This window comes from Balaenoptera musculus, chromosome 11, assembly GCF_009873245.2.
Source record: "Balaenoptera musculus isolate JJ_BM4_2016_0621 chromosome 11, mBalMus1.pri.v3, whole genome shotgun sequence".
Classification (NCBI taxonomy): domain Eukaryota; kingdom Metazoa; phylum Chordata; class Mammalia; order Artiodactyla; family Balaenopteridae; genus Balaenoptera; species Balaenoptera musculus.
In genome coordinates, this window is record NC_045795.1 from 91761329 (window position 1) to 91787779 (window position 26451).

A 26451-nucleotide genomic window follows, 5' to 3' on the forward strand; every position below is an offset into this window, starting at 1 on the left:
ACTAGTTCAAATTCAGGGAGGTAGCTTTCACCTGATTTTAATTTACTAAAACAATTTAAAAACCAGATTACTAAAATCCTAATTAACTGGAATTCTTTTCCTCTAGAGTCCACTTTTAGGAGAAAATGGGAAATTAGAAGAAAATAAGTTAATAACCAAGGCTTTAGATTTTTAAAAAATTTCCAATATGTGTTCATTATCAAGGCCTTGAAGAAAAAATGTCTTTTAAAAAAACAAAAATTTAACTACCATTATCAAAGGCAAGAAAGTGGGTATTAGAGATTGAAGCGAAAAGCTTTCTAGGAAACCTTTAAATTTGCAAATTCCCTGAGCCTAATCTTCTGGTTAACCAAGGTTTTACTTTACAAGTTAGTTTTATTCTGTGTACCTGGGAGAACGCTGCAGTGTATTCACGCTACTTACTGGAGATCCCATAACATCACTGAGGCGGGGCTTCCCTGGTGGTGCAGTGATTAAGAATCTGCCTGCCAATGCAGGGGACATGGGTTCCAGCCCTGGTCTGGGAAGATCCCACATGCCGTGAAGCAGCTAGGCCCGTGAGCCACAACTACTAAGCCTGCACTCTAGAGCCCGCGAGCCACAACTACTGAGCCCACATGCCACAACTACTGAAGTCCGCACGCCTAGAGCCTGTGCTCTGCAACAAGAGAAGCCACCGCAATGAGAAGCCCACGCACTGCAACGAAGAGTAGCCCCCGCTCACCGCAACTAGAGAAAGCCCGCGCACAGCAACGAAGACCCAACACAGCCATAAATAAATAAGTAAATAAATGTATTAAAAAAAAAAAAAGAACACTGAGGCAAGTGGGTTCACAGAAAGGGTTCTCACTCAGAATGTAACATACTTGGGTTTAATATCAGCTCTTTCACCAATTAGCTGTGGGAATTCTGGCAAGTCACTTGATCACTGAGCCCTAAGGTCATTTATAAAATGAAAATAATCACATCTACCACCATCTCGTGCTGTGAGAATGTAGGCAAAGCACTTCCCACGGTGCTGTCCCTCTTGCTCTATATCCTGCTCCCCATCCCTGGCCTTTGGCTATGTTAGCACTCTTCCTTAGAGAGCCACTGCAGCCCCCAGGCCTTCAAAGGGAAGGTTTGAACAGGCAGGCACACTTTTTGCTATATTTATCCTCTCCCAATGATGAAGAAAATCAGGTTCTTTGAGTCCTTATTAGAACAAAGTCATATAAAAATAGTTTAGAAAAAGAACTGAAACCAAGTTTATTTTAAGAGTTCAGGGACAGATGGCTTTATTTTGCTTCTTTAAAAAAGATGGCATTCTGTAGAAATACAATGTGCTTAATAAGGTCTATCAAATTGAAGGGCAAATACTGTCACTCCCCTGAACACTGCAGTCTTTAACCTTGAGTAGCAGGAACTTTTTACATTAAAGATATGTATACTTCTATATGTCGGTCTCCAAATTTTAAAGGAACATTACCACGTGGAAGGGATATGTTCTTGACATTTTCTCAGTCTGAGATTTAAACAGCACTTAGTCTTCTAATTGGCAAATTCTAAGCAGTCAGATTCTTTAGAGAAATATTACTAGATGAGATCTAAAAGTATAGGCTCCCCTCTGAAGGACATTGGATGCTTTCATTTTTTAAATAAAAATTTTGTGAAAATGTCAGTTAGCTAATAAAGATTACTACTGGATATAAAAAAATATAACAAAAGATAGTACAGAACTCTTAGAGCAAAGAAAAACGCAATAAATATTCTGAAATGGATGTAAAAATGTTTGCCATTTTTTTGATGAGAGTTATTTTCACTATTACAAACTAAACTCTCATTCAGTCTAGAGCAAAAGAAAATCTAATACAATCTAATGGAGTTGCTTGACTTGGTTGGCATCCAAAAATCTACAGCGTTTGTATTAGCAGCCTACATACTGGCACTTTCAGTACCAACCATGATGAGTCTATTTTTTTCGTTGGTCTATCTGTAGTTTCGAATGTATAATCAAGATCCATTGTAGCAACTGGCTCCTTATGGAACATTTATTAACATGGCATGATGAAATCTATGTGTGCAGTGAAAATACTAAGCAATATACTGTGAAGTTCTTAAAAAGAAGTAATGAAACTTAGCCTTCTAGGCATGTTAAGGCTGCCGAACTAAAGATTTCGCGTTTATTTAACATTTAATCATGTCGGTAATTACAGAGCAATTATTTTATATAGACATATTACAGGAGAGGAATTAAAATAATTTGTTAAAAGACTAAAATTAATTGATTTCATGGTAGTTTTTATATCACTGCACTTGCTGGTACTAAAAAGGAGCAATAAAAATAGCCCAGTTGTTGGTTCATGTTTTGTTCTGTTTAGCCTTCTGTCGGTTTCTCAATTCAATAATGTTAAATTGCTACTTTATGATTCCAGTTATGCAAATAGCTCATTTCTTACAAAGAAAGAAAGAAAAAAAAAACTTTCTTGATCCTGCAAGTAATGTAAACAGAAAAAAAATTTTTTTTCCTGGTCCAGCTTCCTTTGCCTGTCTTAGAATCTGAGGTTTAAAAGGGATTTGAAAGACTGTAGGTTCAGGAAGTCTGCAAACTGTAACTGGCATATGACTTTCAAAACAGTGGAGGAAAAATGATTTTGGCATAGAGCTGAGATAGCTCATGAGTAAGTATTAGTCTTGCTTGCTAAGTCCTAGAGAAGAAGCTCCCAAGATCATCGAGTTTACCACGACGTTTAAAATTCAGAATGGGTATCTCCCTATCCATACGATGTATAGGCAATGGTAGAAAACAACCTCTTTTCATAACCAGTGTATGTGTTGTAGGTATGCAGTGGGGAGAAAGGTGGTGAGGAGAGTGAGCACCTGAAATATTAAATAAAATAAGCATTCATGTAAAAATAATTAGGAAAGTAGTTAATACACATACAGCACTGTATTATTTTCAGGACTGCCATAATAAAGTACCAAAAACTGGGTGACGTAAACAACAGAAATTTGTTGTTTCACAGTCTGGGTGGCTAGAAGTCTGAAATCAAGGTATCAGGATATCAGCAGGGTCATGCTTCCTCTGAAACCTGCAGAGGGTCCCTTCCTTGCCCCCTCCTAGCATCTGGGGGTTTGCTGGCAAACTGGTGCTCCTTGTGTACTGGTGTAGCTGTATAACTCCAGTCTCTGCCTTCATTGACACAGGGCGTTCTCCCTGTGTGTCCCTGTATTCACATCCTCTTCCCTCTTATAAGGACACCAGTTATATTGGATTAGGGGCCCACCCTGTGCCAGTATGACCCCATCTTAACTAATTACATCTGCAACAACCCTATTTCCAAAAAAGGTCACTTTCTGAGGTCCCAGGGGTTAGGACTTCAACATATCTTTTTGAGGGAGGACAATTCATTTGAGCCTTTTAAACGACCCCAGGAAGAAAGGAAGCTCACACTGCTCTCAAAGGAGGACTTGGAGTCTAGAAAAGTGAATCTCATGCATGCAGAGCCAGATTTTAATTCAATCTGTTGGCTCCAAATCCTGAGTTTACTCTCATCTTCTCAAGAGCTGCCTTATCAGTTGGCATGTTTTCCCATCCCCTTTCTTCTAGAGGGAAATATAGAGATCATTTCCTGAGTTCTCAAAAACGATTTCCATCTTTCCTACCATAATATGAATTTGCCTTGCTAGTTTTTAGCATTACTTTTATCTCATGTCTTCTACTATTATCTTGCCCAAGGGTATGATCCCAAAATGACAAATGTTTTTGATGGGAGCCAACTAAAATGCTTAAAACACAAAACAGATAGGGGCATTAGCACCTAAAGGCCTATTCATTCCACAACCGATTCTGAGCGCCCCCTAAACACTCAGCACTCTACCAGGCACTGTGTAGCAAACACCATCAAAAATTCTTAATTTCTAAAAAGTTTCCTACACTCAGCCTTGTCTTTAGGAAATAGACAAAGAATCATGGCATTTGCTACAGGGATAGACATTTTTTGTTTAGGTTAGTTTTTATGCAGGATGGTTTCTGACAACTATTTTCAAAGAGGGTAAGGAGAACAATGGTGCACTCTGATACTTGGTTTGAAGGCAGGAGTCCAGACTTGTTTGCCTTATCCTGAGATTCTGGACAGAAGAATTCTTTCTTTATGACTTTCCTTCTGGAGTCAAATTATGAATCTTTTAAAGAGTGCATTGGCTTTCCTGTATTTGCTTTTTGCACACCATCATCCATACACCTGTTTCAGGTGGACTTTGTTCTCCAGGGTGGCAGGCCCCATGAGTGGAAGGCTGTTGAAAATGTGTTTTGTGACATATCTTGGTTGTTTCAGCCAACATTTATATACCACTCATAGGCCAGGCACTGTGGTACAGTGCCTACCAAGAGGAATAAAACACAACCTTGGACCTCAGTTATATATTAGCTTAGAGTTTGGGTCAGCTCTAAAAACATTTGGTTGAGTAGGTAGAGAAAGGAAACAGAGTGGCTTAGAGCAAAGGCAAGTCAAGTGACATCTTTGCAGTTATCAGGCCCAGGCCAACGTGGCTGCCAGACCCTCTGAGCCTGTGAGTGGTGATAGGGCAGAGCCCAGCTAGGATAGCCTGAGGCTGGAGTATTAAACTTGGTCTGCTTTAGAGACCCATGTGCAGCTTTATACACCCAAACCCTATCCCAGGCCAACTTCATCAAAATCTCCATAAGGAATGAGAATCTGCATTCTTTTTTTTTTTAAAGTAATCTTTTTTTTTTTTTAAAGTTTACTTTTTTTTTTTTAATTACTTAATGATTTTATTTATTTATTTTTGGCTGTGTTGGGTCTGCGTTTCTGTGTGAGGGCTTTCTCTAGTTGCAGCAAGCGGGGGCCACTCTTCATCGTGGTGCATGGGCCTTTCACTATCGCGGCCTCTCTTGTTGCGGAGCACAGGCTCCAGACGCGCAGGCTCAGTACTTGTGGCTCACGGGCCCAGGTGCTCCGTGGCATGTGGGATCTTCCCAGACCAGGGCTCGAACCCGTGTCCTCTGCATTGGCAGGCAGATTCTCAACCACTGCGCCACCAGGGAAGCCCAGAATCTGCATTCTTAAAAAGATCCCTGGGTAATGAACAGCTAAGTTTGTAGATCTAGGGCTCTGCTGCCCAATATGGTAGCTGCTGGCTATTTACATGTAATTGAAATAAGTTGAAATAAAAATGTTTAATTCCATTTCTCATTCATACTGGCTACATTTCCAGTACTCAGTAGCTTACTCAGTACCCTATTGGGAAGTGCCAATACAGAACATGTCTGTCATCAGAGGGTTGGATTAGAGAGCGCCGATGGAGCTGTCACATGTTGGCAACTCTGATCTCTCCTTCCCAAGGATCCACATATCTACTCACTCCTTCCTTCCTTTTGACATGTATCTTATTTTACAGTCACTTGTGTATTTGTCTTATTCTCTCTCCACAGGATTATAAATTCTTTAAGGGCAGGGTCTGGTCTTTCTGGCCCTGTGACACAGTAAACACCCAATGAGTATTTGCTTGATTTAATGAATCTAATTAAATTGGGCATCAGTTTATTAGACCTCTTTTGCATTTAGTCTGAATCCTGATTTCATCACAGTCTGGGAAAAAAATCAGAGAGCAGGATTTTCATAAATCACAAGCATGAGGATGGATGGGGAGCAGATATGTGCTAAATTGCAAGCTTTTTCTTCTTCTTCTTCTTTATTTTAAATAAAAGTGTGACGTTTAAAAGCACAGGGTTTATATCAGCCCAAATGTAGAAAAGACCCAGTAGGACTGAACATTTGCAAGCTTAATATCATTGTCATATTTGGGTACCTGGAAAGCACATTTTAATTGATTCACTTAGTTATTTTATTTATTTATGGAGTGCCCACTATGTAGATGCCAGGCCAGTGTCATTGTGAACAAGACGGAAACAGGGTATCTACCCCGTGAAACTCAATTTAGTCCTGGCAGATTAAAATATTGGCAAGGACTCCCCCTGCCCAGACAGACTGGGATAGAAGAGGAGCATGATTTGGGCTCTGGCCTCAGGTGCCTGGATTCATACAGACTCTCCACCACTCTACTGGCTCCAAGATCTTGGCCAGCTTATTTCATTTTTCTGAGTCTCCATTTCATCATCCATAAAAATAGAAAAATTAATGTTTCCTACCTCATAGGGTTGTGAGCATTAAATGCAATAATTTATGTAAAGTGCTTAGTGCAGTGCCTGTGGCACTGTAAGAGCTGACTGCTGTTAGCAAGTACTGACTGCTATTATTATGACCACTACTCAGCCAAAACGACTCCACAACAAACATTAGATGTAAAAATGGGAAGTGTCTACAAGGCTAGAAAATACCTCATTATTTGGAAAAGATGCTTACTATCTTTCTTGGGCTAACAATTTAACTCCCTTTGCGTATTGTTTACATCTTTGCAGCCAGAGTAATTAAGATCCATACGTAAATGTGTTGGTAAATGCCCATCCCTTGCTTTATTTTTGGTTTTGGTAAATGCCCATCCCTTGCTTTATTTTTTGTTTCTTTGTTTGGCGAAGGATTTAACTCATTTGGAAATGGAAATGCTTGGGTTGTCATTCAACCTCTCTAAAGGTAGAGAGGTATATGCACTTTTTTTAGCATAATGCTTGCAAAGGAGAATTCCTTCAAGGGGTTTACCATTAAACTGCAAAATTGAAACCCTAAGTAACCAGCATGTAAAGATTTAATTAGCATTGTCTCATTAAAATAAATGTGTGACATATTCTTAATTCCAAAAATGACATTGCCTTTGATCCTGGCTTTTTAAGAGAACCTGTGTTTAGCAATTTTTTAAAAAAAGAAATGGTCTAAAGAGGCAGACAGAGCTAGGTCCATATCCTTGAACTACGTACGTCACCTTGGACAGATTAGTCTAACTCTCTGGGCCTTGGTTTCCTCACCTGTTGGAAGGGGATCATCATTTATCTGTCTCACATGGGTGTTTTGAAGATTAGTCTTTTTCCTTGTTGTGAAGGTTTTTCGCAGGCATAAGAAGTGCTGCTTACATGGGTGCTATTAAGAGTAGAAACTCAGAAAAAGAAGCGTCGAATACTTAAAATCCTGGAGCTGAAGGAGTCCTAAGACATCATCTAGACTTGCCCAACCTCACCATTTACAGGCAGGAAAGACGGCCAGCATGATCTGAGTCAGAGGAAAAACCAGAGCTAAGGACTCGGGTCACCTAATTCTTCATCTAATACTCCAATCTCTGCACCACTCTGATTTTCGAACTACCTCCAAACCAGATAAGATTCAGAGCTAGACAGTATTAGGGCATGAGCCTTATATCCTTGACTCAGTCTCATTTGAGATCTTGGACAAGCGACTTGACCTCTCTATGAAAAATAGGGACGATCACACTTTATACCATATACGTGTAAGTCACTCACTATAGTGGTTAGTACATAGTAAGTCTTCTATTAAAGTAAATCTATTAATAAAGTTAGCTAATTCATTATTATTATTATTCATGAAGCATCTCCTGTCTTGAATGCTCACTTTCCAACTCCTACTCATCCACTTTACGCTTCTTACATTTGAATATCTATGCCCTTATAGAGTTTGCAACACACAATCCATCAAATTAAAAGAAGTTCAATTTATGCATTTTACAAATTAAAGTTATAGAACAAATCAACCATTATAATCAATTCACTGCCATGTTTTAAAAAATCAGTGAACATTGTTTAGATGACCTGACTTAATTTTTTGTAATAAGTTGGCCATCAGCATGATTGATTGAGCTGTCCACCCTATCTCTGATCTACCTAAGCAAAGGTCAAGACACAGGTTACTAAACAAGCCACAGCACTCTTCCTAAATTGAATGATGTTTTCCTATGTGTCTAATAAATGGTAACTGATTAATGGAGTACTAGAGGCCAACATTCTTCAGAGAGTTTTGGACCCTGCCCATTTAGACCCTGCCAGAATATGAATTTCAACTAATCCCAGACTAAGTGAAGCAGCGTAGGGTTCTGTAAAGGACCCTGTGTTTGGAGAGTAGGAATGGAATGCAGTCAAGCTTGGCCTCCAAATGTGTGATCTCACCTCTCTGAGGTGTCCTCTGTGAAATGAGAGGTTTTTTTAGATGTGCCAGGTGATCTCTAAGGCCTTATCCAACTTTCACAGTTTGTGTTCCTCATATTTCAAAGGGAGGCTAGCCTGCTTGCCTTTGATCAGTTGAAGCCAAATCAGAATCTGAAGTAGATGTTCTTCCCCAGGGCTCTTCCACAAGCACCTTCCTCATCATGCCAAGCCACCTACTTCGATTTGGATTCATGCCAGGTGGCTCTGGGCTTTTGGCTTTCGTTTTTCTTTCACCTTTTTATAATTTTCTTTTGTACTTCTTCAGTTCATACAGTCCTAGCCTGCCCTGTTTACCATCCCTGGCCAACCCTCCTACAACGGCTAATGTGCTGTCCATGCCCAGTTCCTCTCAGGAGCCTAATGAATTGTGGCTCCAGCTTATACCCTCAGCTTGGAGACCAGCTGCGCCTTTGAGCTTTTCCCAGAGGTGTTGGCTGATGCTGCACCTGCGGTGCGATGGATTTGCCCAGCCCAAAAGAGGAAGGAAAATGAGGGGGAATCAGAAGATCACTTGTGTCCATCCTCTGCTTTACACACTACTGCATTTGTACCGCCTAAGTGTGCCAGAGAATTTTTGAGTCTTTGTTAATTAAGAATAACAAATACAAGAAGAAAATAAAATTAAGGAAAGGACAACCAAATTTTTCTCTGGGAACCAGAAAAACCAACACAGAATTTTAAAGTGGTCAGAGCAGGAAATGCTGAATCGGGGATCAAGACACTTGTGTTTTATTTTGTTCCTCTGCCAATTAACTGTGTCATCCTGGATCACCTAGGGAGGGTATCTCTAAGGTTCTGCCTGCCTTTAAAAGTAGGTCTTCCAAAAGAAAAGGAGTGTAAGATGAATTTTTGTTAATGTAATGGTTTTTTAAAAAGCACTAAACAGGTTTTCTTCAGAGCAAAGAGTCACACCATAATATACTGTTTCTAATTATAGGTTTTCATATATGGAGTATTTGCCAATAATATTTGAAAATTGATATCTAATTATCAGATCCTCCCATTAGCTCCGCATTATTGGTGATAATGGTTATTTATGGTGATATTTAAATAATTCAGAGGTGTCAGACTGGCCACACGCCATAAAAGGCCTCAGAAAGCAGATTTTTTTTTTTTTTTTTTTAGCTTGTACAGTTATAAACATCCATGGATGCCTCTTGGAGTGCACACTCTCCAGCTTTTTACATGATCACTACTTCCTTCTGTGTTCAACTCAACTGACTTGACCTACCTGGCCCCTGAAGGCACTGCAGTTTGAGATCGTTGGCATAATCAAACACCATGCCTCTACAACAATTTAAGAATCAAAAAAGGGAAACAAATGAGGGAAAGAAGAGAGGGAGGTAAGAGGAAGAAGAGAAGGCAGGAGGAAGGATTACCTCTCTGAAAATGGTTGGAAGTATAGTTTTCATGACATGGGAGAATGGGCTAAGATGACTTCCCGAGGTTCATGTTGGTCTAGGAAGCTGTGACTGTCTCTCCTCTCAACCCACTTACTGTAAGACAAATAAAATAGGACACAAAGTTACTGGACTTGCTCAAGGTCACCTAGAAAGTTTGTGGTGAAGCCAAAACTAAGAATCCTTTCCCTGGCGTCCTCATCCTGTTGCTCGGCCCACTCACACACTGCTGCACTGTTTGCTGATGAATAATGTGGGCTCTCAGGAACAGTTCCTTATGCAAAAGAGCCTCAGCAAGCTCCATTATGTCCTTGCCAGGGGATGCACTTCACTGTTTTCTTCATGCATTATGGAGACGACTATAGCTCCTCCTCCCATACGCACCCTCCATCTGCGATCACTAACACACACTACGGGGTGCTTCACTTTGGATAATGTGTGAACAAGGAACTTAATTTTGGAAAATGGAGAAAGAAATCTAAAAGTCAGAAAGGGTCAGGGGCCAAACGAAAGTCCAAGAAACTAGTGTCTTTAAAAAAAGTCCATGCAGATTCAGCATTCAGAATGCATTTGCAAGACCTTCTTTCCTGCTCAAGGGAAATAAAATATACCCTCCATAAAGAAATCTCTGTAATCTCTCTCTCTCTCTCTGGCTCTACCTACACTAGTCATCTACATTGTTAGAAGGTCTCCGGCCAGGCCCTTTTCAGGACTTGCAGTTGCTAATACCACAAAGGGCACCCTCTACTGATTTCCACTACCCTTTCATCCTCAGTGCCCATAAAGAGACTCAGATTCAATATGAGACATCAAACCTGTAAATAATAATAGCTAACATCTGTTGAGTACTTGCTATGTGCCAGGCCCTCAACCAAAAGCTCTGTGTTTAACATCTCATACTACTTCTCTTAACCACCCTTGGCAAAGAAGGTTTTATGATGTCCATTTTCTAAAAAAAGGGAAATAGACTTAGAAATCTTCAATAACTTGCCCAAGATCACAGAGCTGAATTTGAAACCAGGTATGTCTCTCCAGAAGCCACACTCTTAACTCTATGCTAAATTCCTGTTTCAGAAAGCTTAACAACCTTGTGAGTCTAACAATCAGCCACTTGTACCTGCAGTAGAAGTCAAGGTGGCCTTCAGACCCGGGGGGATTCCCTCTGGGAGGTCAATCCATCGAGTGAAGTCTGGCTGTACCTTAGTCCCCCACGCAAGCCCCCACCCACACCAGGAAAGTGGATACAGGGATAATTTGTATTGAGACAATCATTGTTTATAACCAGAGGAAAGCTTACTTGAACAAAAATCCCATTTCTCCATTATTCAAGCCATTCCCAAAAGAAGACATGCAAATCTGAATGCGGCATTAGCCCTGGATCTTTTGGGGACCAACAGAGCTAAAAGACTGATTTTTCTGAACATTATGTACATGGTGTGAATTTGGCCACCAAAGAAACTTTGCATAAAAGCACATGTCCTCTGAAGGCATTTTCTTCATATTTTAGGAGATCAAAATTTTAGTTCCTCATTGCTGTGACTAATAATGTCTCTGAGATGATGTTAATTTCCATGTGGGGAGTTTGTGTTTCATAATTTGCTTGCCTGCATCAGGTTTTAATTTAGCCCCCGTGTAATATTTGGTCTCTGGATTTCTAACACTATTAATTCCAATAATACTGATTGAAAATATAATGGAAATGGTAAATAATAGTTTAGAAATAATTAGAAAAAATAACTCTTTTCTAAGTACCTGTTATGCCCGAGAGTCGTAAAGAGATTTGCTTATTCATTACCTCCCAAAAGCCCTTCAGGGTGAGAATGAAATTTAACGGCAAACTTGATGAGGTTCCAGAGATTCAAACAAGGATTTGAGGTCTCAGTCTGCACTGGACTCTTCCCCAGATTCTGGGCTGACTACTTTCACATAGAGTATTTTATTTAGTGTTCATAGTTTTCATATATGAAGTATGTATAATAAGCCTTAATTTAAGCCATAGAAACTGAGACACAAAGAATGTATGTAGTTCATACAAGGTAACACTTCTATTGAGTAAGTGAAGAAGTTGGACTCTGAGTCCAGATCGCTTGATTCCCCCAGGACAGAGTTCTTTCTATAAGTTGAGCGCTATTTGGATTTAGTATACCTAGAATTCACATAATCGTCATGTTACTGTGATTGCTTATTTCTTTCGCTCAACTCCCTAAGAACTTAATGAATGAGGATCCTAGCCCAAATTCCTCTCAACTATTGTGATTTTGTTAAACTAACGTCCCATCTGACATGATTCCATGGGAGAAATGGGGGTCAGTGCCAACTTCACGGATGGTGATGACCATGCAGTCCATTTCCTTTGGAATTTTATATTCAGAGCAGAGTGTTCCAAACATACATTGTTTTAAAAAGAAGCATCAAATTTAATTATATAGTTGTTTGTGGGCCTCTTTGAAAGGCATCCCTTGCCAATTCTGGGCCTTTAAATCCATGGTTTGTTATTTAAGGGATTGTTCCTTTAAACTGCCATACTTGTTTGTGGAAGACATTTTCTTCTCACATTTGACCAACTTAGTTCAGTCAGCCCTAGAACAAAGTAATTTTACTTTTAAAAAGATCTATGCCAGCCATTTTTTATTTGTTGCAGAATTTAAGATATTAATTTGTATGTGGGTGATAAAAGTTGGCTCGTATTATAATTAATTTACTTCATTATAATGAAAAGCCCTAACATTAAATCTACCATCTTCCATTTTCTTTTTTTTAATATAAACTTATTTATTTATTTATTTATTTTTGGCTGTGTTGGGTCTTCGTCTCTGTGCGAGGGCTTCCTCCAGTTGCAGCGAGCGGGGGCCACTCTTCATCGCGGCACGCGGGCCTCTCACCATCGTGGCCTCTCTTGTTGAGGAGCACAGGCTCCAGACGCACAGGCTCAGTAGTTGTGGCTCACGGGCCCAGCCGCTCCGCGGCATGTGGGATCCTCCCAGACCAGGGCTCGAACCCGTGTCCCCTGCACTGGCAGGCAGACTCTCAACCACTGCGCCACCAGGGAAGCCCCCATCTTCCATTTTTAAGTGTATAGTTAAGTAGTGTTAAAATATATTCACATTGCTGTACAACAGATCTCTCAAACTTTTTCATCTTGCAGAACTGATACTCTACCCATTAAAATCTAATCCTCTCTTTTCCCGCCCTACAATCCTTAGCAACCACCTCTCTGCTTTCTCTTTCTATGATTTTGACTATTTTAAATAATTCATATGAGTGGAATCAATACAGTATTTTGTCTTTTTGTGACCAGCTTATTTCATCTAGTGTAATGTCCTCAGGGTTCACCCATATTGTAGATATGACAGGATTTCCTTCTGTTTTAAAGCTGCATAATATCCCACTTCATATATATGCCATGTTTTCTTTTTCCATTCACCCATCAGTGGACATCTGGGTTGCTTCCACCTCTTGCCATTGTGAATGATACTGCAATTTACATTGGTGTGCACATATTTCTCTGAGATCCTGCTTTGAATTCTTTTGAATACATACCCAGAAGTGGGACTGCTGGATCATATGGTAATTCTATTTCTAATTTTTTGAGGAACACTCCATACTGTTTTCCATAATGGCTGCACCATTTTACATTCCAACCAGTAGTGCACAAGAGTTCTAATTTCTTCACATCCTCACCAAAATTTGTTATTTTCTCTTCTTTTGACAGTAGCTATCCTCTTGGGGCCCAACTTCATTCTTTTGCACGTGGATATCCAACACCATTTGTTGAACAGACTATCCTTTCCTCATTGTGTAGTCTTGGCACGCTTGTCAAAGATCATCTAATCATATACGGAACAGTTTATTTCTGGGCTCTCTGTTCCATTGGTCTGTATGTCTATCTTTGGTTATTATTACTTGTAGTATGTTTTTTGGGGTTTTTTAAAAGATTTTTTTGATGTGGACCATTTTTAAAGTCTTTATTGAATTTGTTATAATACTGTTTCTGTTCCATGTTTTGGTTTTTTGGCCATGAGGCATGTGGGATCTTAGCTCCCTGACCAGGCATCAAACCCATACCCCCTGCATTGGAAGGCGAAGTCTCAACCACTGGACCACCAGGGAAGTCCCACTTGTAGTACGTTTTGAAATCAGGAAGTGTGAGGCCTCCAACTGTGTTCTTTGTTTTCAAGACTGTTTTGGTTATTCAGGGTTCCTTGAGATTCTATATGCATTTTAAGATTTTTTTCTATTTCTGCAAATATTGCCATTGAGATTTTGATAGGGATTGAATTGAATCTGTAGATTATTTGGCGTAGATAGACATTTTAACAATATTAAGTCTTCTAATCCATGAACATGGAATGTCTTTCCATTTATTTGTATCTTCTTTTATTTCTTTTAGCAATGTTTTGTAGCTTTCAGTGTACAGGTCTTTCACCTCCTTGGTGGAGTTTATTCCTAAGTGTTTTATGCTTCTTGATGCTATTGTAGGTGGGATTCTTTCCTTAATTTCATTTTTAGATGGTTCATTGTTAATGTACTGAAACACAATTGATTTTGTGTTCTGAAACTTTCCTTAAATTGTTCATTAGTTTTAACAGTTTGGAGTTTTTTTGCATGGCATCTTTAGGGCTTTCTACATACAAGATCATATCATCTGCAAACAGGGACAGTTTTACATCTTCCCTTCCAATTTGGATGCCTTTTATTTCTTTCCCTTATCTAACTGCTCTGGCTAGGAGTTCTAACATTAAGTTAAATAGGAGAGGCTAGAGTAGCAATCCTTGCATTGTTCCCGATTTTAGAGGAAAAACTTATACTCTTTCACTACTGAGTCTGATTTTGACTGTGGGCTTTTCATATAGGGCTTTTATTATGTTGAGGCAGTTTTCTTTTATTCTTAGTTTGTTGAGTGCTTTTATCATGAAAGGGTGCTGAATTTTGTCAAATGCTTTTTCTGCATCAACTGAGATGATCATGTGGGTTTTGTCATTCGTTCTGTTAATATGGTGTCTTACAATGGTTGATTTTCATATATTGAATCATCTTTACATTTGAGGTATGAATCCAACTTAGTCATGGTGTATAATCATTTTAAAGTGTCATTGAATTCAGTTTGCTAGTATTTTGTTCAGGAATTTTGCATCAATATTCATCAGATATTGGTCTGTAGTTTTCTTCTCTTGTTGCGATAATGGATTTACTTTTAAACACTGTTAGTGAATAGCTCCTGAGATATAACCTAAGTTTTAAACGTATAAAATGGTATAGGGGCTCTGAAGCTTTGTTCTATATATAATTTCACGTTCAAAAGTAAGTCTGGGAAAAAATGCTAAAGAGAATTTACAATGTTATACAAATAGAAACATCTTAAACACCTCCTTTTGTGTTAAGGAAGTTTCATTCTCTACTCCCAAAGGAGCCAAATGCAGGTTTGAGAAAGGAAAATGTCTTCCCTCTGTGTTTGACATGACAGCTGACATTCTGAGCTTGTGTGGTTTGTTTGTGTGTTTAAAGAGGTGTGTATGTGTGTCAAAGAGAATTTTGAATATTTCAATATAACCTCAAGTCATATAACTTAAACTAAAAGGGAGGCATTACTCATGACAATATTCAAAGTATAGCCCCATAAAATATATTTTTTAATAGTAACAGATTGCTTTGGGAGTCTCACATGACTTATTAATACATATTTTACTTCCTGCTGTTTTCTTCAATTCAGTCAAAACAGAAAAATTAGTTGAAATTCCGTCTCAGTTATGAAAGGTAGATTTTATTCTCCTGGTTTTCTATTTTGAATTACAATTAAGGAATAACCTGTGGCAGAAATGTTCTTAACTGAACATTTATTGTGACTACTGTCCCTGTTCTAGGATTACTCTAAATGGAAACAAAAGAGTGGAATAAACTTGTGGAGTTAATAATATTTGGAAAATGCTATTCTCTGAGGTATGTTTTTATTTTATGGAATTTCTTGATAAAAGCCAAAATCAGATAGTGTTAAATATTGAAAAGTTTTGCATGTCCATGATATATGGTAAACTATCCAGATCAGGGGGTAGGAGAATGTCAGCGTGTTTCTCCCCACAGAGGAGAGCAAGGATCCAGCATTACGCAACACATACGCTTCCTTCTCCCACTTCTGATTTGCCACATCTGGACTGGATGGTTTTTTAAAACTCCATCTTGTTAGCTGGTAACTTGGTTTGTGTATTTTGTAAAACAAACCAAAAAATGTAGAATTTTTCATTCTTTCTACTAAAATATAACAAATACAGAACTTTAGGACTGGCTGTTTGTAGTATTATACTTCTTGGTCCATCACAGGATAACTGTGTTTTGCAAAGTATGAAGGTAGTAATAGTAGCAAATATGAATTGAGAGCTTGCAGTGTGTTGAACACTAGGGCTTCAAATATATTATATGCTCTATTTTATTGAATCCTTACAGTAATCTTATGAAGATAAAGAAAACACTAGTCACTTAAGTTCCTTCTACTCAAAGCTGAAGTGCATTATAACAAGACAAGTGAAAGGAAATACATATCTCTACTTTCCATATCTTAGCAAGTGACTAGAGTAGTCTTGGGAAAGCAAGACAGACACTGAATCCATAATGGCTTTTTACACCTGATTGGAATCCAGAAAACTAGCAGCATTAGCTACTATATGATGTTTACAAGCAGGTGAGCAGTACATATTTGACCTCAGAAGACCTTATCAAAGTCAACAGATGATAGCTAAATAAAATCAAATATCTCCAGCTTTCCTTCTTTTACTTATCCTCCAATAACCACTACATAGCTAAAATTAAATAGATGAGAGATATAAGAAGATGATAATAAATACAATTAACCTTTATAAGAATTTAATATCTGCCAGGCACTACACTAAGAGCTTTACATAGATTCCTTTAATTCTCTCAGTAATCCTATAAGAGAGATACTTTTATGACCAACCCTATTTTATGGTTGAAGGAGCTGAGGCTTTAAAAGGTTAAATAACATATTCATGGTGTATAGCCATGACTATTAAGTGGCCATGACATTCCCATGAGATTGATGAAATCATGCATGTGAGATTATATATATATACATGTATAAGTATATTTGTATTTTTAATGAAGACCAGTAGTGTGGTGGAATAGAGTCCTTTTACAATTTTATTCAGTCAAGATCAGATATGGCTATGAGAATACAAGAAAAACTGATATTTTTCTTTTGTAGTTCTGTTAGATTAATTTTTTGCATAAGAATAATTAAGCTAGATCACGTTTGGCTGAATATTTCTACAGAATGTACCATTTGGAACAGAAAGAATTCCTAAAAACAAATGAAGTATTAATTAAAATATAAATAACTAAAAATGAACTTTGAATCTTTAATAAACTGGCTTTCATGTTTTGCTTTCATGAGGAATTACCTTTTGATTTTTTTGGAGCCATGAATATATGTAGTTTCTAAGTCACCTTTGTTTTTAAAGAAATGATATCTGTGGGCTTTTCTAAGTGTTTCTATTAAGTGTGTGTGTGTGAATGGGTGTGTATGTGCAATGTGTGTTTAATGTTTTTACCCAGTGATACAAGCAGTCCCAATTTAATTGTAAATGTGAAGGAACACTAAAACTAGTTTACTAAGTGTAATAATATATTAAAAGTATTCTACAGTTTAAAAGCTTTAGTTACTTTGAACATTGTTACTAGATTTATAAGTGATTATGCCTTTTTAGTAGACAAAAGAAAAGCTATAATGTATTAGAAAGTATATGGAATAAACATAATATTTGTCCTAATCTAATTTTCAGGCACATCTCCAGACTTTGATTTGGCTGAAATAACTTATGCCACAGAGCTGTGCGCATGCCTGGAATTGAGAGACACAGGTAAAAGACTCCAAATTGTTTCCTGCCTTTCAAAAACTCCAGGAAACCATCCCTTCAGACTCTGGCATTCTACACATCTCAACAGAGACTTTGCTTGAATGTTTACATTTTCTGCTTGCTGTCCTTCATACCACTATATAGTGTTCACCTTTTGTTAAAACTTAACAATTATCAGGAGCTGAGCTTGCTCAGCAAGCCAGCATGGCTAGGATGAGCTTTGCTTTAGCAGCTTGCCGAATGGTGCTGAGCTTGCTAATGACTTCATTAACTGGGTCTTCCCTACAAAACAGTGAGTGTCCACAACTTTGTGTATGTGAAATTAGGCCCTGGTTTACCCCACAGTCAACATACAGAGAAGCCACCACCGTCGATTGCAATGATCTCCGCTTAACAAGGATTCCCAGCAACCTTTCTAGTGATACTCAAGTGCTTCTCCTACAGAGCAATAACATCGCAAAGACCGTGGATGAGCTTCAGCAGCTTTTCAACCTGACTGAGCTAGATTTCTCCCAAAACAACTTTACAAATATTAAGGAGGTAGGGCTGGCAAACCTGACCCAGCTCACTACTCTGCATTTGGAGGAAAATCAGATTACGGAAATGAATGATTATTGTCTGCAAGATCTCAGCAACCTTCAAGAACTCTACATCAACCATAACCAGATTAGCACTATTTCTGCTAATGCTTTTTCAGGCTTAAAAAATCTTTTAAGGCTCCACCTAAACTCCAACAGATTGAAAGTGATTGATAGCCGCTGGTTTGATTCAACACCCAACCTGGAAATTCTCATGATTGGGGAAAACCCCGTGATTGGAATTCTGGATATGAACTTCAAACCCCTCTCAAATTTGAGAAGCTTAGTTTTGGCAGGAATGTATCTCACTGATATTCCTGGAAATGCCTTGGTGGGCTTGGATAGCCTAGAGAGCCTGTCCTTTTATGATAACAAACTGGTCAAAGTCCCTCAACTTGCCCTGCAAAAAGTTCCAAATTTGAAATTCTTAGACCTCAACAAAAACCCCATCCACAAAATCCAGGAAGGGGACTTCAAAAATATGCTCCGGTTAAAAGAGCTGGGAATCAACAATATGGGGGAACTTGTCTCTGTGGACCGCTACGCCCTGGATAACTTGCCTGAACTCACAAAGTTAGAAGCCACCAATAACCCCAAATTATCTTACATCCACCGCTTGGCTTTTCGAAGTGTCCCTGCCCTAGAAAGCTTGATGTTGAACAACAATGCCTTGAATGCCGTTTACCAGAAGACAGTAGAATCCCTTCCTAATCTGCGTGAGATCAGTATCCACAGCAATCCCCTGAGGTGTGACTGTGTTATCCACTGGATTAATTCCAACAAGACAAACATCCGCTTCATGGAGCCCTTATCCATGTTCTGTGCCATGCCGCCTGAATATAGAGGGCAGCAGGTGAAGGAAGTTTTAATTCAGGATTCAGGTGAACAGTGCCTCCCAATGATATCTCATGACACATTCCCAAATCATTTAAACATGGATACTGGCACAACAGTTTTCCTAGACTGTCGGGCCATGGCCGAGCCAGAACCTGAAATTTACTGGGTCACTCCCCTTGGAAATAAGATAACTGTGGAAACGCTTTCAGATAAATACAAACTAAGTAGTGAAGGTACATTGGAAATATCTAACATACAAACTGAAGACTCAGGAAGATACACCTGTGTTGCCCAGAATGTTGAAGGGGCAGACACTCGAGTGGTGACAGTTAAGGTTAATGGAACCCTTCTGGATGGTACCCAGGTGCTGAAAATATATGTCAAGCAGACAGAATCTCATTCCATTTTAGTGTCCTGGAAAGTTAATTCCAATGTCATGACGTCAAACTTAAAATGGTCATCTGCCACCATGAAGATTGACAATCCCCACATAACATATACTGCCAGGGTCCCGGTAGATGTTCACGAATACAACCTAACACACCTGCAGCCTTCCACAGATTATGAAGTGTGTCTCACAGTGTCCAATATTCATCAGCAGACTCAAAAGTCATGTGTTAATGTCACAACCAAAAATGCTGCCTTCGCACTGGACATTTCTGATCAAGAAACCAGTACAGCCCTTGCTGCAGTTATGGGGTCCATGTTTGCCATCATTAGCCTTGTATCCATTGCTGTGTACATTGCCAAAAGATTTAAGAGGAAAAACTACCACCATTCATTAAAAAAGTATATGCAAAAAACCTCTTCAATCCCACTAAATGAGCTGTACCCACCACTCATTAACCTCTGGGAAGGTGACAGCGAGAAAGACAAAGATGGTACTGCAGACACCAAGCCAACCCAAGTTGACACATCCAGAAGCTATTACATGTGGTAACTCAGTGGATATTTTGCTTCTGGTAGTAAGGAGCACAAAGACGTTTTTGCTTTATTCTGCAAAAGTAACAAGTTGAAGACTTTTGTATTTTTGACTTTGCTAGTTTGTGGCAGAGTGGAGAGGATGGGTGGATATTTCAAATTTTTTTAGTATAGCGTATCGCAAGGGTTTGACACAGCTGGCAGCGTCTCTAGGCTTCCAGTTTGTGTTTGGTTTTTATTCTCATCATTATTATGATTATGATTATTATTTTGTTTTAGTTGTTGTGCTAAACTCAATAATGCTGTTCTAACTAAATGCTAAATAAAATGATTAATGACAGGTTGGGGTTCCCCTGTGCTTTTACCAGTAGCATGACCCCTTCTTCTGAAGCCATGAGCAGACAGTACCATGTCCTCCAAAAAGCTCACACACAGTTGTGAAGCAGCATTGAACTTTTTGTAGCAATGTGGTCTACAGACTTTTAACTGGAGAAGCTAAGGCTAGACTTGTTACCTTTGTTGAATGATGTTAGTTGACTGTACTGTAATGTTGTATCAACTGAACTGAATGTTTGCTTTTGAACAACGACTTTTTTTTTTTTTTTGTAATAGTTAAAAGGCTTAGAACAAGCTAACAGGCAATAGAAATATGTATATCAGATTTTTTAATGTAACAAACTACATGTTAATTGTTACCTTATTCTTTTTATCTTTAGTAGACACTTTTAAAAGACAATAATTTTGTGTTTAACTCACCAACATGTGGTGTATAATGAAGACAGAACTATATAATAAATTAGTTTTGTTCTGATTTTTTAGAACACTTGCAATAATGTATCATTTATAGTTCTTGCTAGTTGCAGTGGTGATATTTTTCACATTCCCAAAAACCACCAAAATAAATTACCTATATAGCATGTTGCTTTTTAAAACTAGGCCCTAAAAACTTTTGAATTCTTTTTCTAAGGGAAGAAATAAATATTTTAATGAAGATATTTTAATGAATAGGATTTCTATATTTTCAATATTACTGACCAGACCTAATGGAAGGAAAATTTCATTTGAAGAAAAAAGGTATATTACTGTATCCCATGTATAGCTAAACGTGGTAAAAGAGATATATACATTGGATATGTCACATTCCTCTTCTGTAAGGGTCTGGTTAAAATTTGATTTTTTTTAGTAGTATAATATTCCCCATCAAAGTCTAAAACATGCTGCTATGTAATATTCCAAAATTTATTACATGTTATTCCTCTTTTAACAGCTGTCATTATGCCTAGATCCATATTAGCCCACATATCAGTGGGAAAATATCTGCTGAGACAAGTAAATGATTAATAGAAAACACAACAACTTCTCTACAGTTGGTATTTTTCATCCAAATAATATACAGAAACAGTTTTGCAGAATTAAGTGTTTCACGGGTAATGTGTGTGAAATTTAGAACAGAAGGAACTAGATTAAGGTAGGATCCCAGTTCCACAAAGTGGGGGAGGGGGAAGATTTAAAGGTATAGGTGGAGGAAAAAGGACCCACTTGAAAACGCAGGTTGATAAAGCAGAGAAATTTTTTTTAAAGGCTGCTCTAGCTGGCAAAAGCAAGGAAAAGGGAGCAAAAGCAAGGAAAAGGGAGAAAGAAAGTGCAGGCGAGGAAGGATGAAGGATTTCTTTCTTTGTAAAATTCCTTGTTTCATGAATCACTTAGGAAAAAAATCATCACCTTCCTTCCCATTTCTAAGGTGGAGAAAAGAACTTCAAATGCTGAAGCAAGTAAGCTGCACAGAAAAACAATGAGTGTCTGAACCAGGAGCATCTTCTCCCACAGCCTACATCTGTTGTCAGAAAAACCTAGGCCCAGGGACGAATTGTAACTTGCCCCGGTCAGACTCCCGCCCATTGAGAACTCTGCCGTCCATCTATTGCTCTGGGTCCAGCAGCCTTCTAGGTTGCTGTGCAGAGCTTATCTTTTTCAGTTCTCAACAACTGTTGGTGCGCTTGCTCCAAAAATGCACTATATCCTCAAGTTCTCATTTATTCAGGACATATTTTAGCACAAGGGCAGAGCAGAGGGTCAGGAAAGCTTCTACATTGTGGGTACTGCCGAGTACATGTGGGAAACATCGAGAATTAGAGATGCCTTGGATGCAACCTTGGGCAGGGGTCGGGGTCGGGGGGGTTTCCTGTTGGGGATTCTTGTCTTCAAATATCTACAGAGAGTAGTGGACTATACAAGAAAAACAGTGAAAGGGGAAGGACACCGAAGCATTAGGCCCAGAGCAGGGAGGAGGCATTGTTTATCCCATAAAGCAATGATTTGAACCTGGCACATAATCAACACTCAAATATTAGCGGAATAAATGAAAACAAAAACCAAAAAAACAACCATTTCTCTATTCTGGATATATAGCAATCACCAGGAAATCCAAGTGTTTTTTTGCCATCTACCTTTTGCCAGGCCACTTTGGGGGGAAAAATATCACTTTTATTCCTCCTCCAATAAAATATTTGAGCTTCTTTTTCCTTGTCCGTGCTACTTGGTTTGGTTTTCAGTTGATAGAAAGCAAAATGGCATAGTACTTTTTTTTCCCTAGCCAAGTATTTCCTCATTTGTACTTAATTTAATTTGATAAGTTCGACAGCGAGTAAAATTAGACATCAAACTAGGTCCTGACTGGTAATGGAGGTTATGTCACCTTTACCAATGAAGTGACTATTAGAGGTCACTTTCTAATTTCATATTTTCCCTTTTGCTGCAGGCTGCCCTCAGGGCATATAATGTATCTCTAACCTGATTTTACAAGGTTATTTTTGGATCAGCTTCTTAAAACAGGCATTCCTAAATTTGCCTGTTTAATTAATGAGAAACTGAACTGATGCCATGAATATAAAAACAAATGCAATGTTTGATTATCAAATTTTCTAATTTGGCTGTGTGATTGGCAAAAAGGAGTCATCTCCATTCTTTCACAAACAAACAATACCAAAGTCCATTATTTTCTCTCATGTGGTTTTCTATTTATTCATTCATTTATTTGCCAAGGACACCACAATCAGTCCTTTACTTGGTGTTTGGTTCCTCTCTCTGTATTCATCTTCCAGGACATTTTCTTTTCTTCATTACTGGAAAAAAACATTACCCATCCCTAACACTTTGCCGGGAAAACCATATTTTCTGCCTTTCTATTCACTGATAAGGGGATTTTAACTATTTCTGATGCATTCTGACTACAACTGAAAATGCTTTCTTCACGTCAGTTCTTTCACTCTCACCCTGCTTGCAAATAGAGTTTTTTTTATTATTATTCATAAGGGATTACTTGGACGAAAAATGTTTCTTAAAAGATGGATTTGAGAGTCATCATCCATCCAGAGCTCTGGAATGACTTTGGCATAGAATCCCTGCAGGACTTGATCTAATCTGGTGTGGGCATGATTTCTCAGTCCTCCCCCCTACCCCCCTTTGCAGTGATACCAGCACCAGCTCCTTCTCTCTGTACTCCAAGTCAGGAACTTAGGGTATATGGTAAGAATAAGGAGATGGCAAGGGAACTCATTATTTTTGTACCTGCTGGTTCAGCATTGCCCAGCACACGTTAACAGAACTAAATGGGTTTCTTGTATTGTAGAATTCCTCAGAGACTTGATGGTACTGATATTAATTACATAGCATTTCCCACAGCCGTTTGACCATTAGTATATTTCAGGCTACTATTCTGTACTACAGACCCTGAGAAACTGAGGATTTAATTTAATCTCCAAAACAGTCCTGATAAATCGGCTATGATTCTTCGCAATTTACAGAAAAGGCAACTAAGGCCCATAGGAGTAATCATTTGGTGACACCGTACAGTTCTGTAAGTGGGTGACCATGATGGGGCCCTTCACTTCCAGTTTCCTCTCCATCCATCCAGCACCCTTCTAAGGTGGAGGTGGGAGTATCTATAGAAGGTGAGAGGCTGGAGGTCACAGGGCACCTGGGGAAAGCGGAGTAAGTACATACAGGAGAACTCATGGGAGATAACACTGAAAAGTTTCTCTATGTCTTAATGTTCTTCTCTTTTCCCCTTTAAAGATTTATGTGCTGGGAATTTCTAAACTACCCATCAAAACTGTGTTCACATCAGACTAAATTTTAGTTCTAACCTTCAGTTCTCCTATACTCTCCTCTCTGTTACCTGCTCAGAAAATTTGAAAGATTTTGTGGAGGAAATTCCAAGCTCATTCTTTCCTTAGCAGTAAATCATGGAAGGCGTATGTAAAATTAGTAACAAACTCAATGTTTAGCTCCAAAGCTTAAAGGGGGAAATGTGAAATTCATATAACTGGGCAGTTGCAAGGGTGTATATATGACATACCTGGAAACAAATGGCTTTTGTACAATCACCAAGTTTGTGGAGTTGGTGGGATATTTTTATTCAGGGATCTCTCTGTTCCCCAGAAAAAAATTCTATCCAGAGGCCGTAAGATATTAAAAGGATGTCTTTCTTTTTTTTTTAAAATAAATGTGATAGCCCTCCTGACATACTCCAATTTTGTCAGTTACATACCACTTAATATGAAGCAAAACCAGTTTCACTCACTTCATGAAAGTAGCTCTGGGTGCAGAGTGGGTCAGACCATGCAGTCCTCTCCTTTCCACCTTGCCTCCCTCCCTCTCTCCCATAAGATTAAACTGACAAGGTAAATTTCAGCCTGGGCTCTGACAAAATGGTCATGAATTCCTTATAGGGGGGCTGCCCTGAATTACGTAGCATTTTAATGCATCAGTCTGCACCTCAGCCTGTCTTACTAATATAAACAAGACAGGGTGGTCCTGGAGGGAAGAAAAACATATTTACAGTGGTGACTTATGAAAGAAAAAGGAGGGAGAAACATTTTTTGTGTACATAGCCCTCTGCTAGGAACTTCACATAGATCATTTACATTTAATCCTTTTAATTGACCCTTCTCCCCCAGGGAGTGGGTACAGGGCAGGTACCATTGTCCCTCCATTCGAGCGGAGAAAAATGAATACTCAGCCTCAGAGATGCAAGCAATTTACCTGAAATCACACAGCTTGTAAAAGGCAGAACTTAAACTTGAGGTCTATATGCATAAAACTTACTGTTTTTCCATTATAAAATGGTCTGCAGGCTAAATCTGGACCAGGAGTGTAGAACACAGAGCCCAAAAGCCAATCTGGCATTTGAGATAGAAGGAAAAATGGAGCAAAGAGAGGCACTGCCCAGAAGTGAGGACTCAGAGTACAGGGGTCTAATTTAAGACCCAAACCTGAGATCAATAAACGGAAACAATAGTAAGCCAGAGAGAGGAAAAAGTAAAGGATTATTTGTGATAACAAATACATACAAGCAAATGGAAGACACTGAAGTTGAAGAAGAAAAAACTGTTTAAAAAAAAGGGGAGGGTAGTCTGGGTAGGGGTGGAACTCAGAGTATGGTTATTTTTATGAAATAGGTATATCCTCATTTTTTTACATGGAGAAACTGAGCCTCAGTTCATCAGTCTTAATTTGAAGTCAAATCTTGAAGCCAAGATTTCAACCCTGGCTGTCAGACTCTAAGGCCCAAGACTAACCACTAAACTGTTTTGTACCTAAAAGGCACCCAGAGGACTGGGCTGGCCATCTCATTTGCTTGATTGATTTAGTTCTTCCCTGAGAGTGAGAAGCAAGAAAAAGGGTAGGTTTCATGACCTTGTGAGGATCTTGCAAGGACCTTCCTACAAAAGGTGTATAAACGTGGGATTAATGCCACAGGCTTTGGTAGGGAGAAAAATTCTGCCTCAGTCTTTTTCTTTTGTAACCATTAAGGTCAGCCTCACATTTTAATCATTTCTCTGACCTGTTTTACACCACATCACCCAGAGCAAAGACTTTTTCTGGTGCTCAGTGTAATCTAATCTTAACTTTCCTGTAAGTCATTCCAGGGGACCAGTGTGTGTGTATGGCGGGGGTGGGGCGGAGGCGAGGGAGGTTTTCAGGGAGGATAAACTCCCTGGGGTACCTTTAAATGAAGAGTTTTATGCCATATCTTTGTGATCTCAATAGCCCTTCATTTTAAAATATATTACTTTCTATCTTATAAGAAGCAAATTGGTTTAAATACCTCCTACTCTACTGATAAAACTATGAAAAAAAGGCCACTATGAATAGTAACTAAAAATGTATGCTCCTGTATTACTTTTCCTCTTGTTAGAATATCACACATAACAATGCTCTATTTCACCAAATTTTATTCTAACTGGCTTAGGTGTACCCCTGCCATCATAAGATAGTTCCTATCTGCCATTCATTTTTAAATGGTATTATTTTTCTTCAATTATGACACTAACATATGTTCACTACAGACAATCTGGAGAAAAATAGTAAGAAAAAATAGTGTTTATCAAAATAACCAAGTGAGATTTTGGTGTACTTTCTTCTAGTCCTTTTTCCCTCTGTGTGTATATTTATATATGTATATATACAATAATTTTAAAAATATACATATTTATGAATATAGAATTAGAATCCTGGTATATATGGTTTTGTATACTGGTTTTTTTTTTCTTCATGCAAAAAATAAGCATCTTCTCATATTATTTATTAAATTCTCTTGGAAAGCCTGTTGTTAAAGTCTGTATAATCATATGGGTATCCAGTGATTGAAAAATTCCTCCCTTTGGGGGCAATTTACCTCTACTACATCAAGCACTAGGGGCATAAAAATAAGCATCCCATACCCATGCTCTCCAGTG

At 38.6% G+C, this 26451-nt stretch overlaps 1 protein-coding gene across 2 annotated transcripts in view; it reads left to right on the forward strand.

The window, feature by feature from the left end:
• The window catches only part of LRRN1 (leucine rich repeat neuronal 1), a 36543-nt gene extending 16021 nt beyond the window's left edge, over positions 1-20522 (forward strand). For both annotated transcript variants that reach the window (XM_036870125.1, XM_036870126.1), the window contains exon 2: positions 17301-20522. In XM_036870125.1, the coding sequence (XP_036726020.1) occupies positions 17580-19730 (2151 nt within the window). In that variant the 5' untranslated portion in view covers positions 17301-17579 and the 3' untranslated portion in view covers positions 19731-20522. The remainder of the gene's footprint in view (positions 1-17300) is intronic.
• The last annotated feature ends 5929 nt before the right edge of the window (positions 20523-26451 follow it).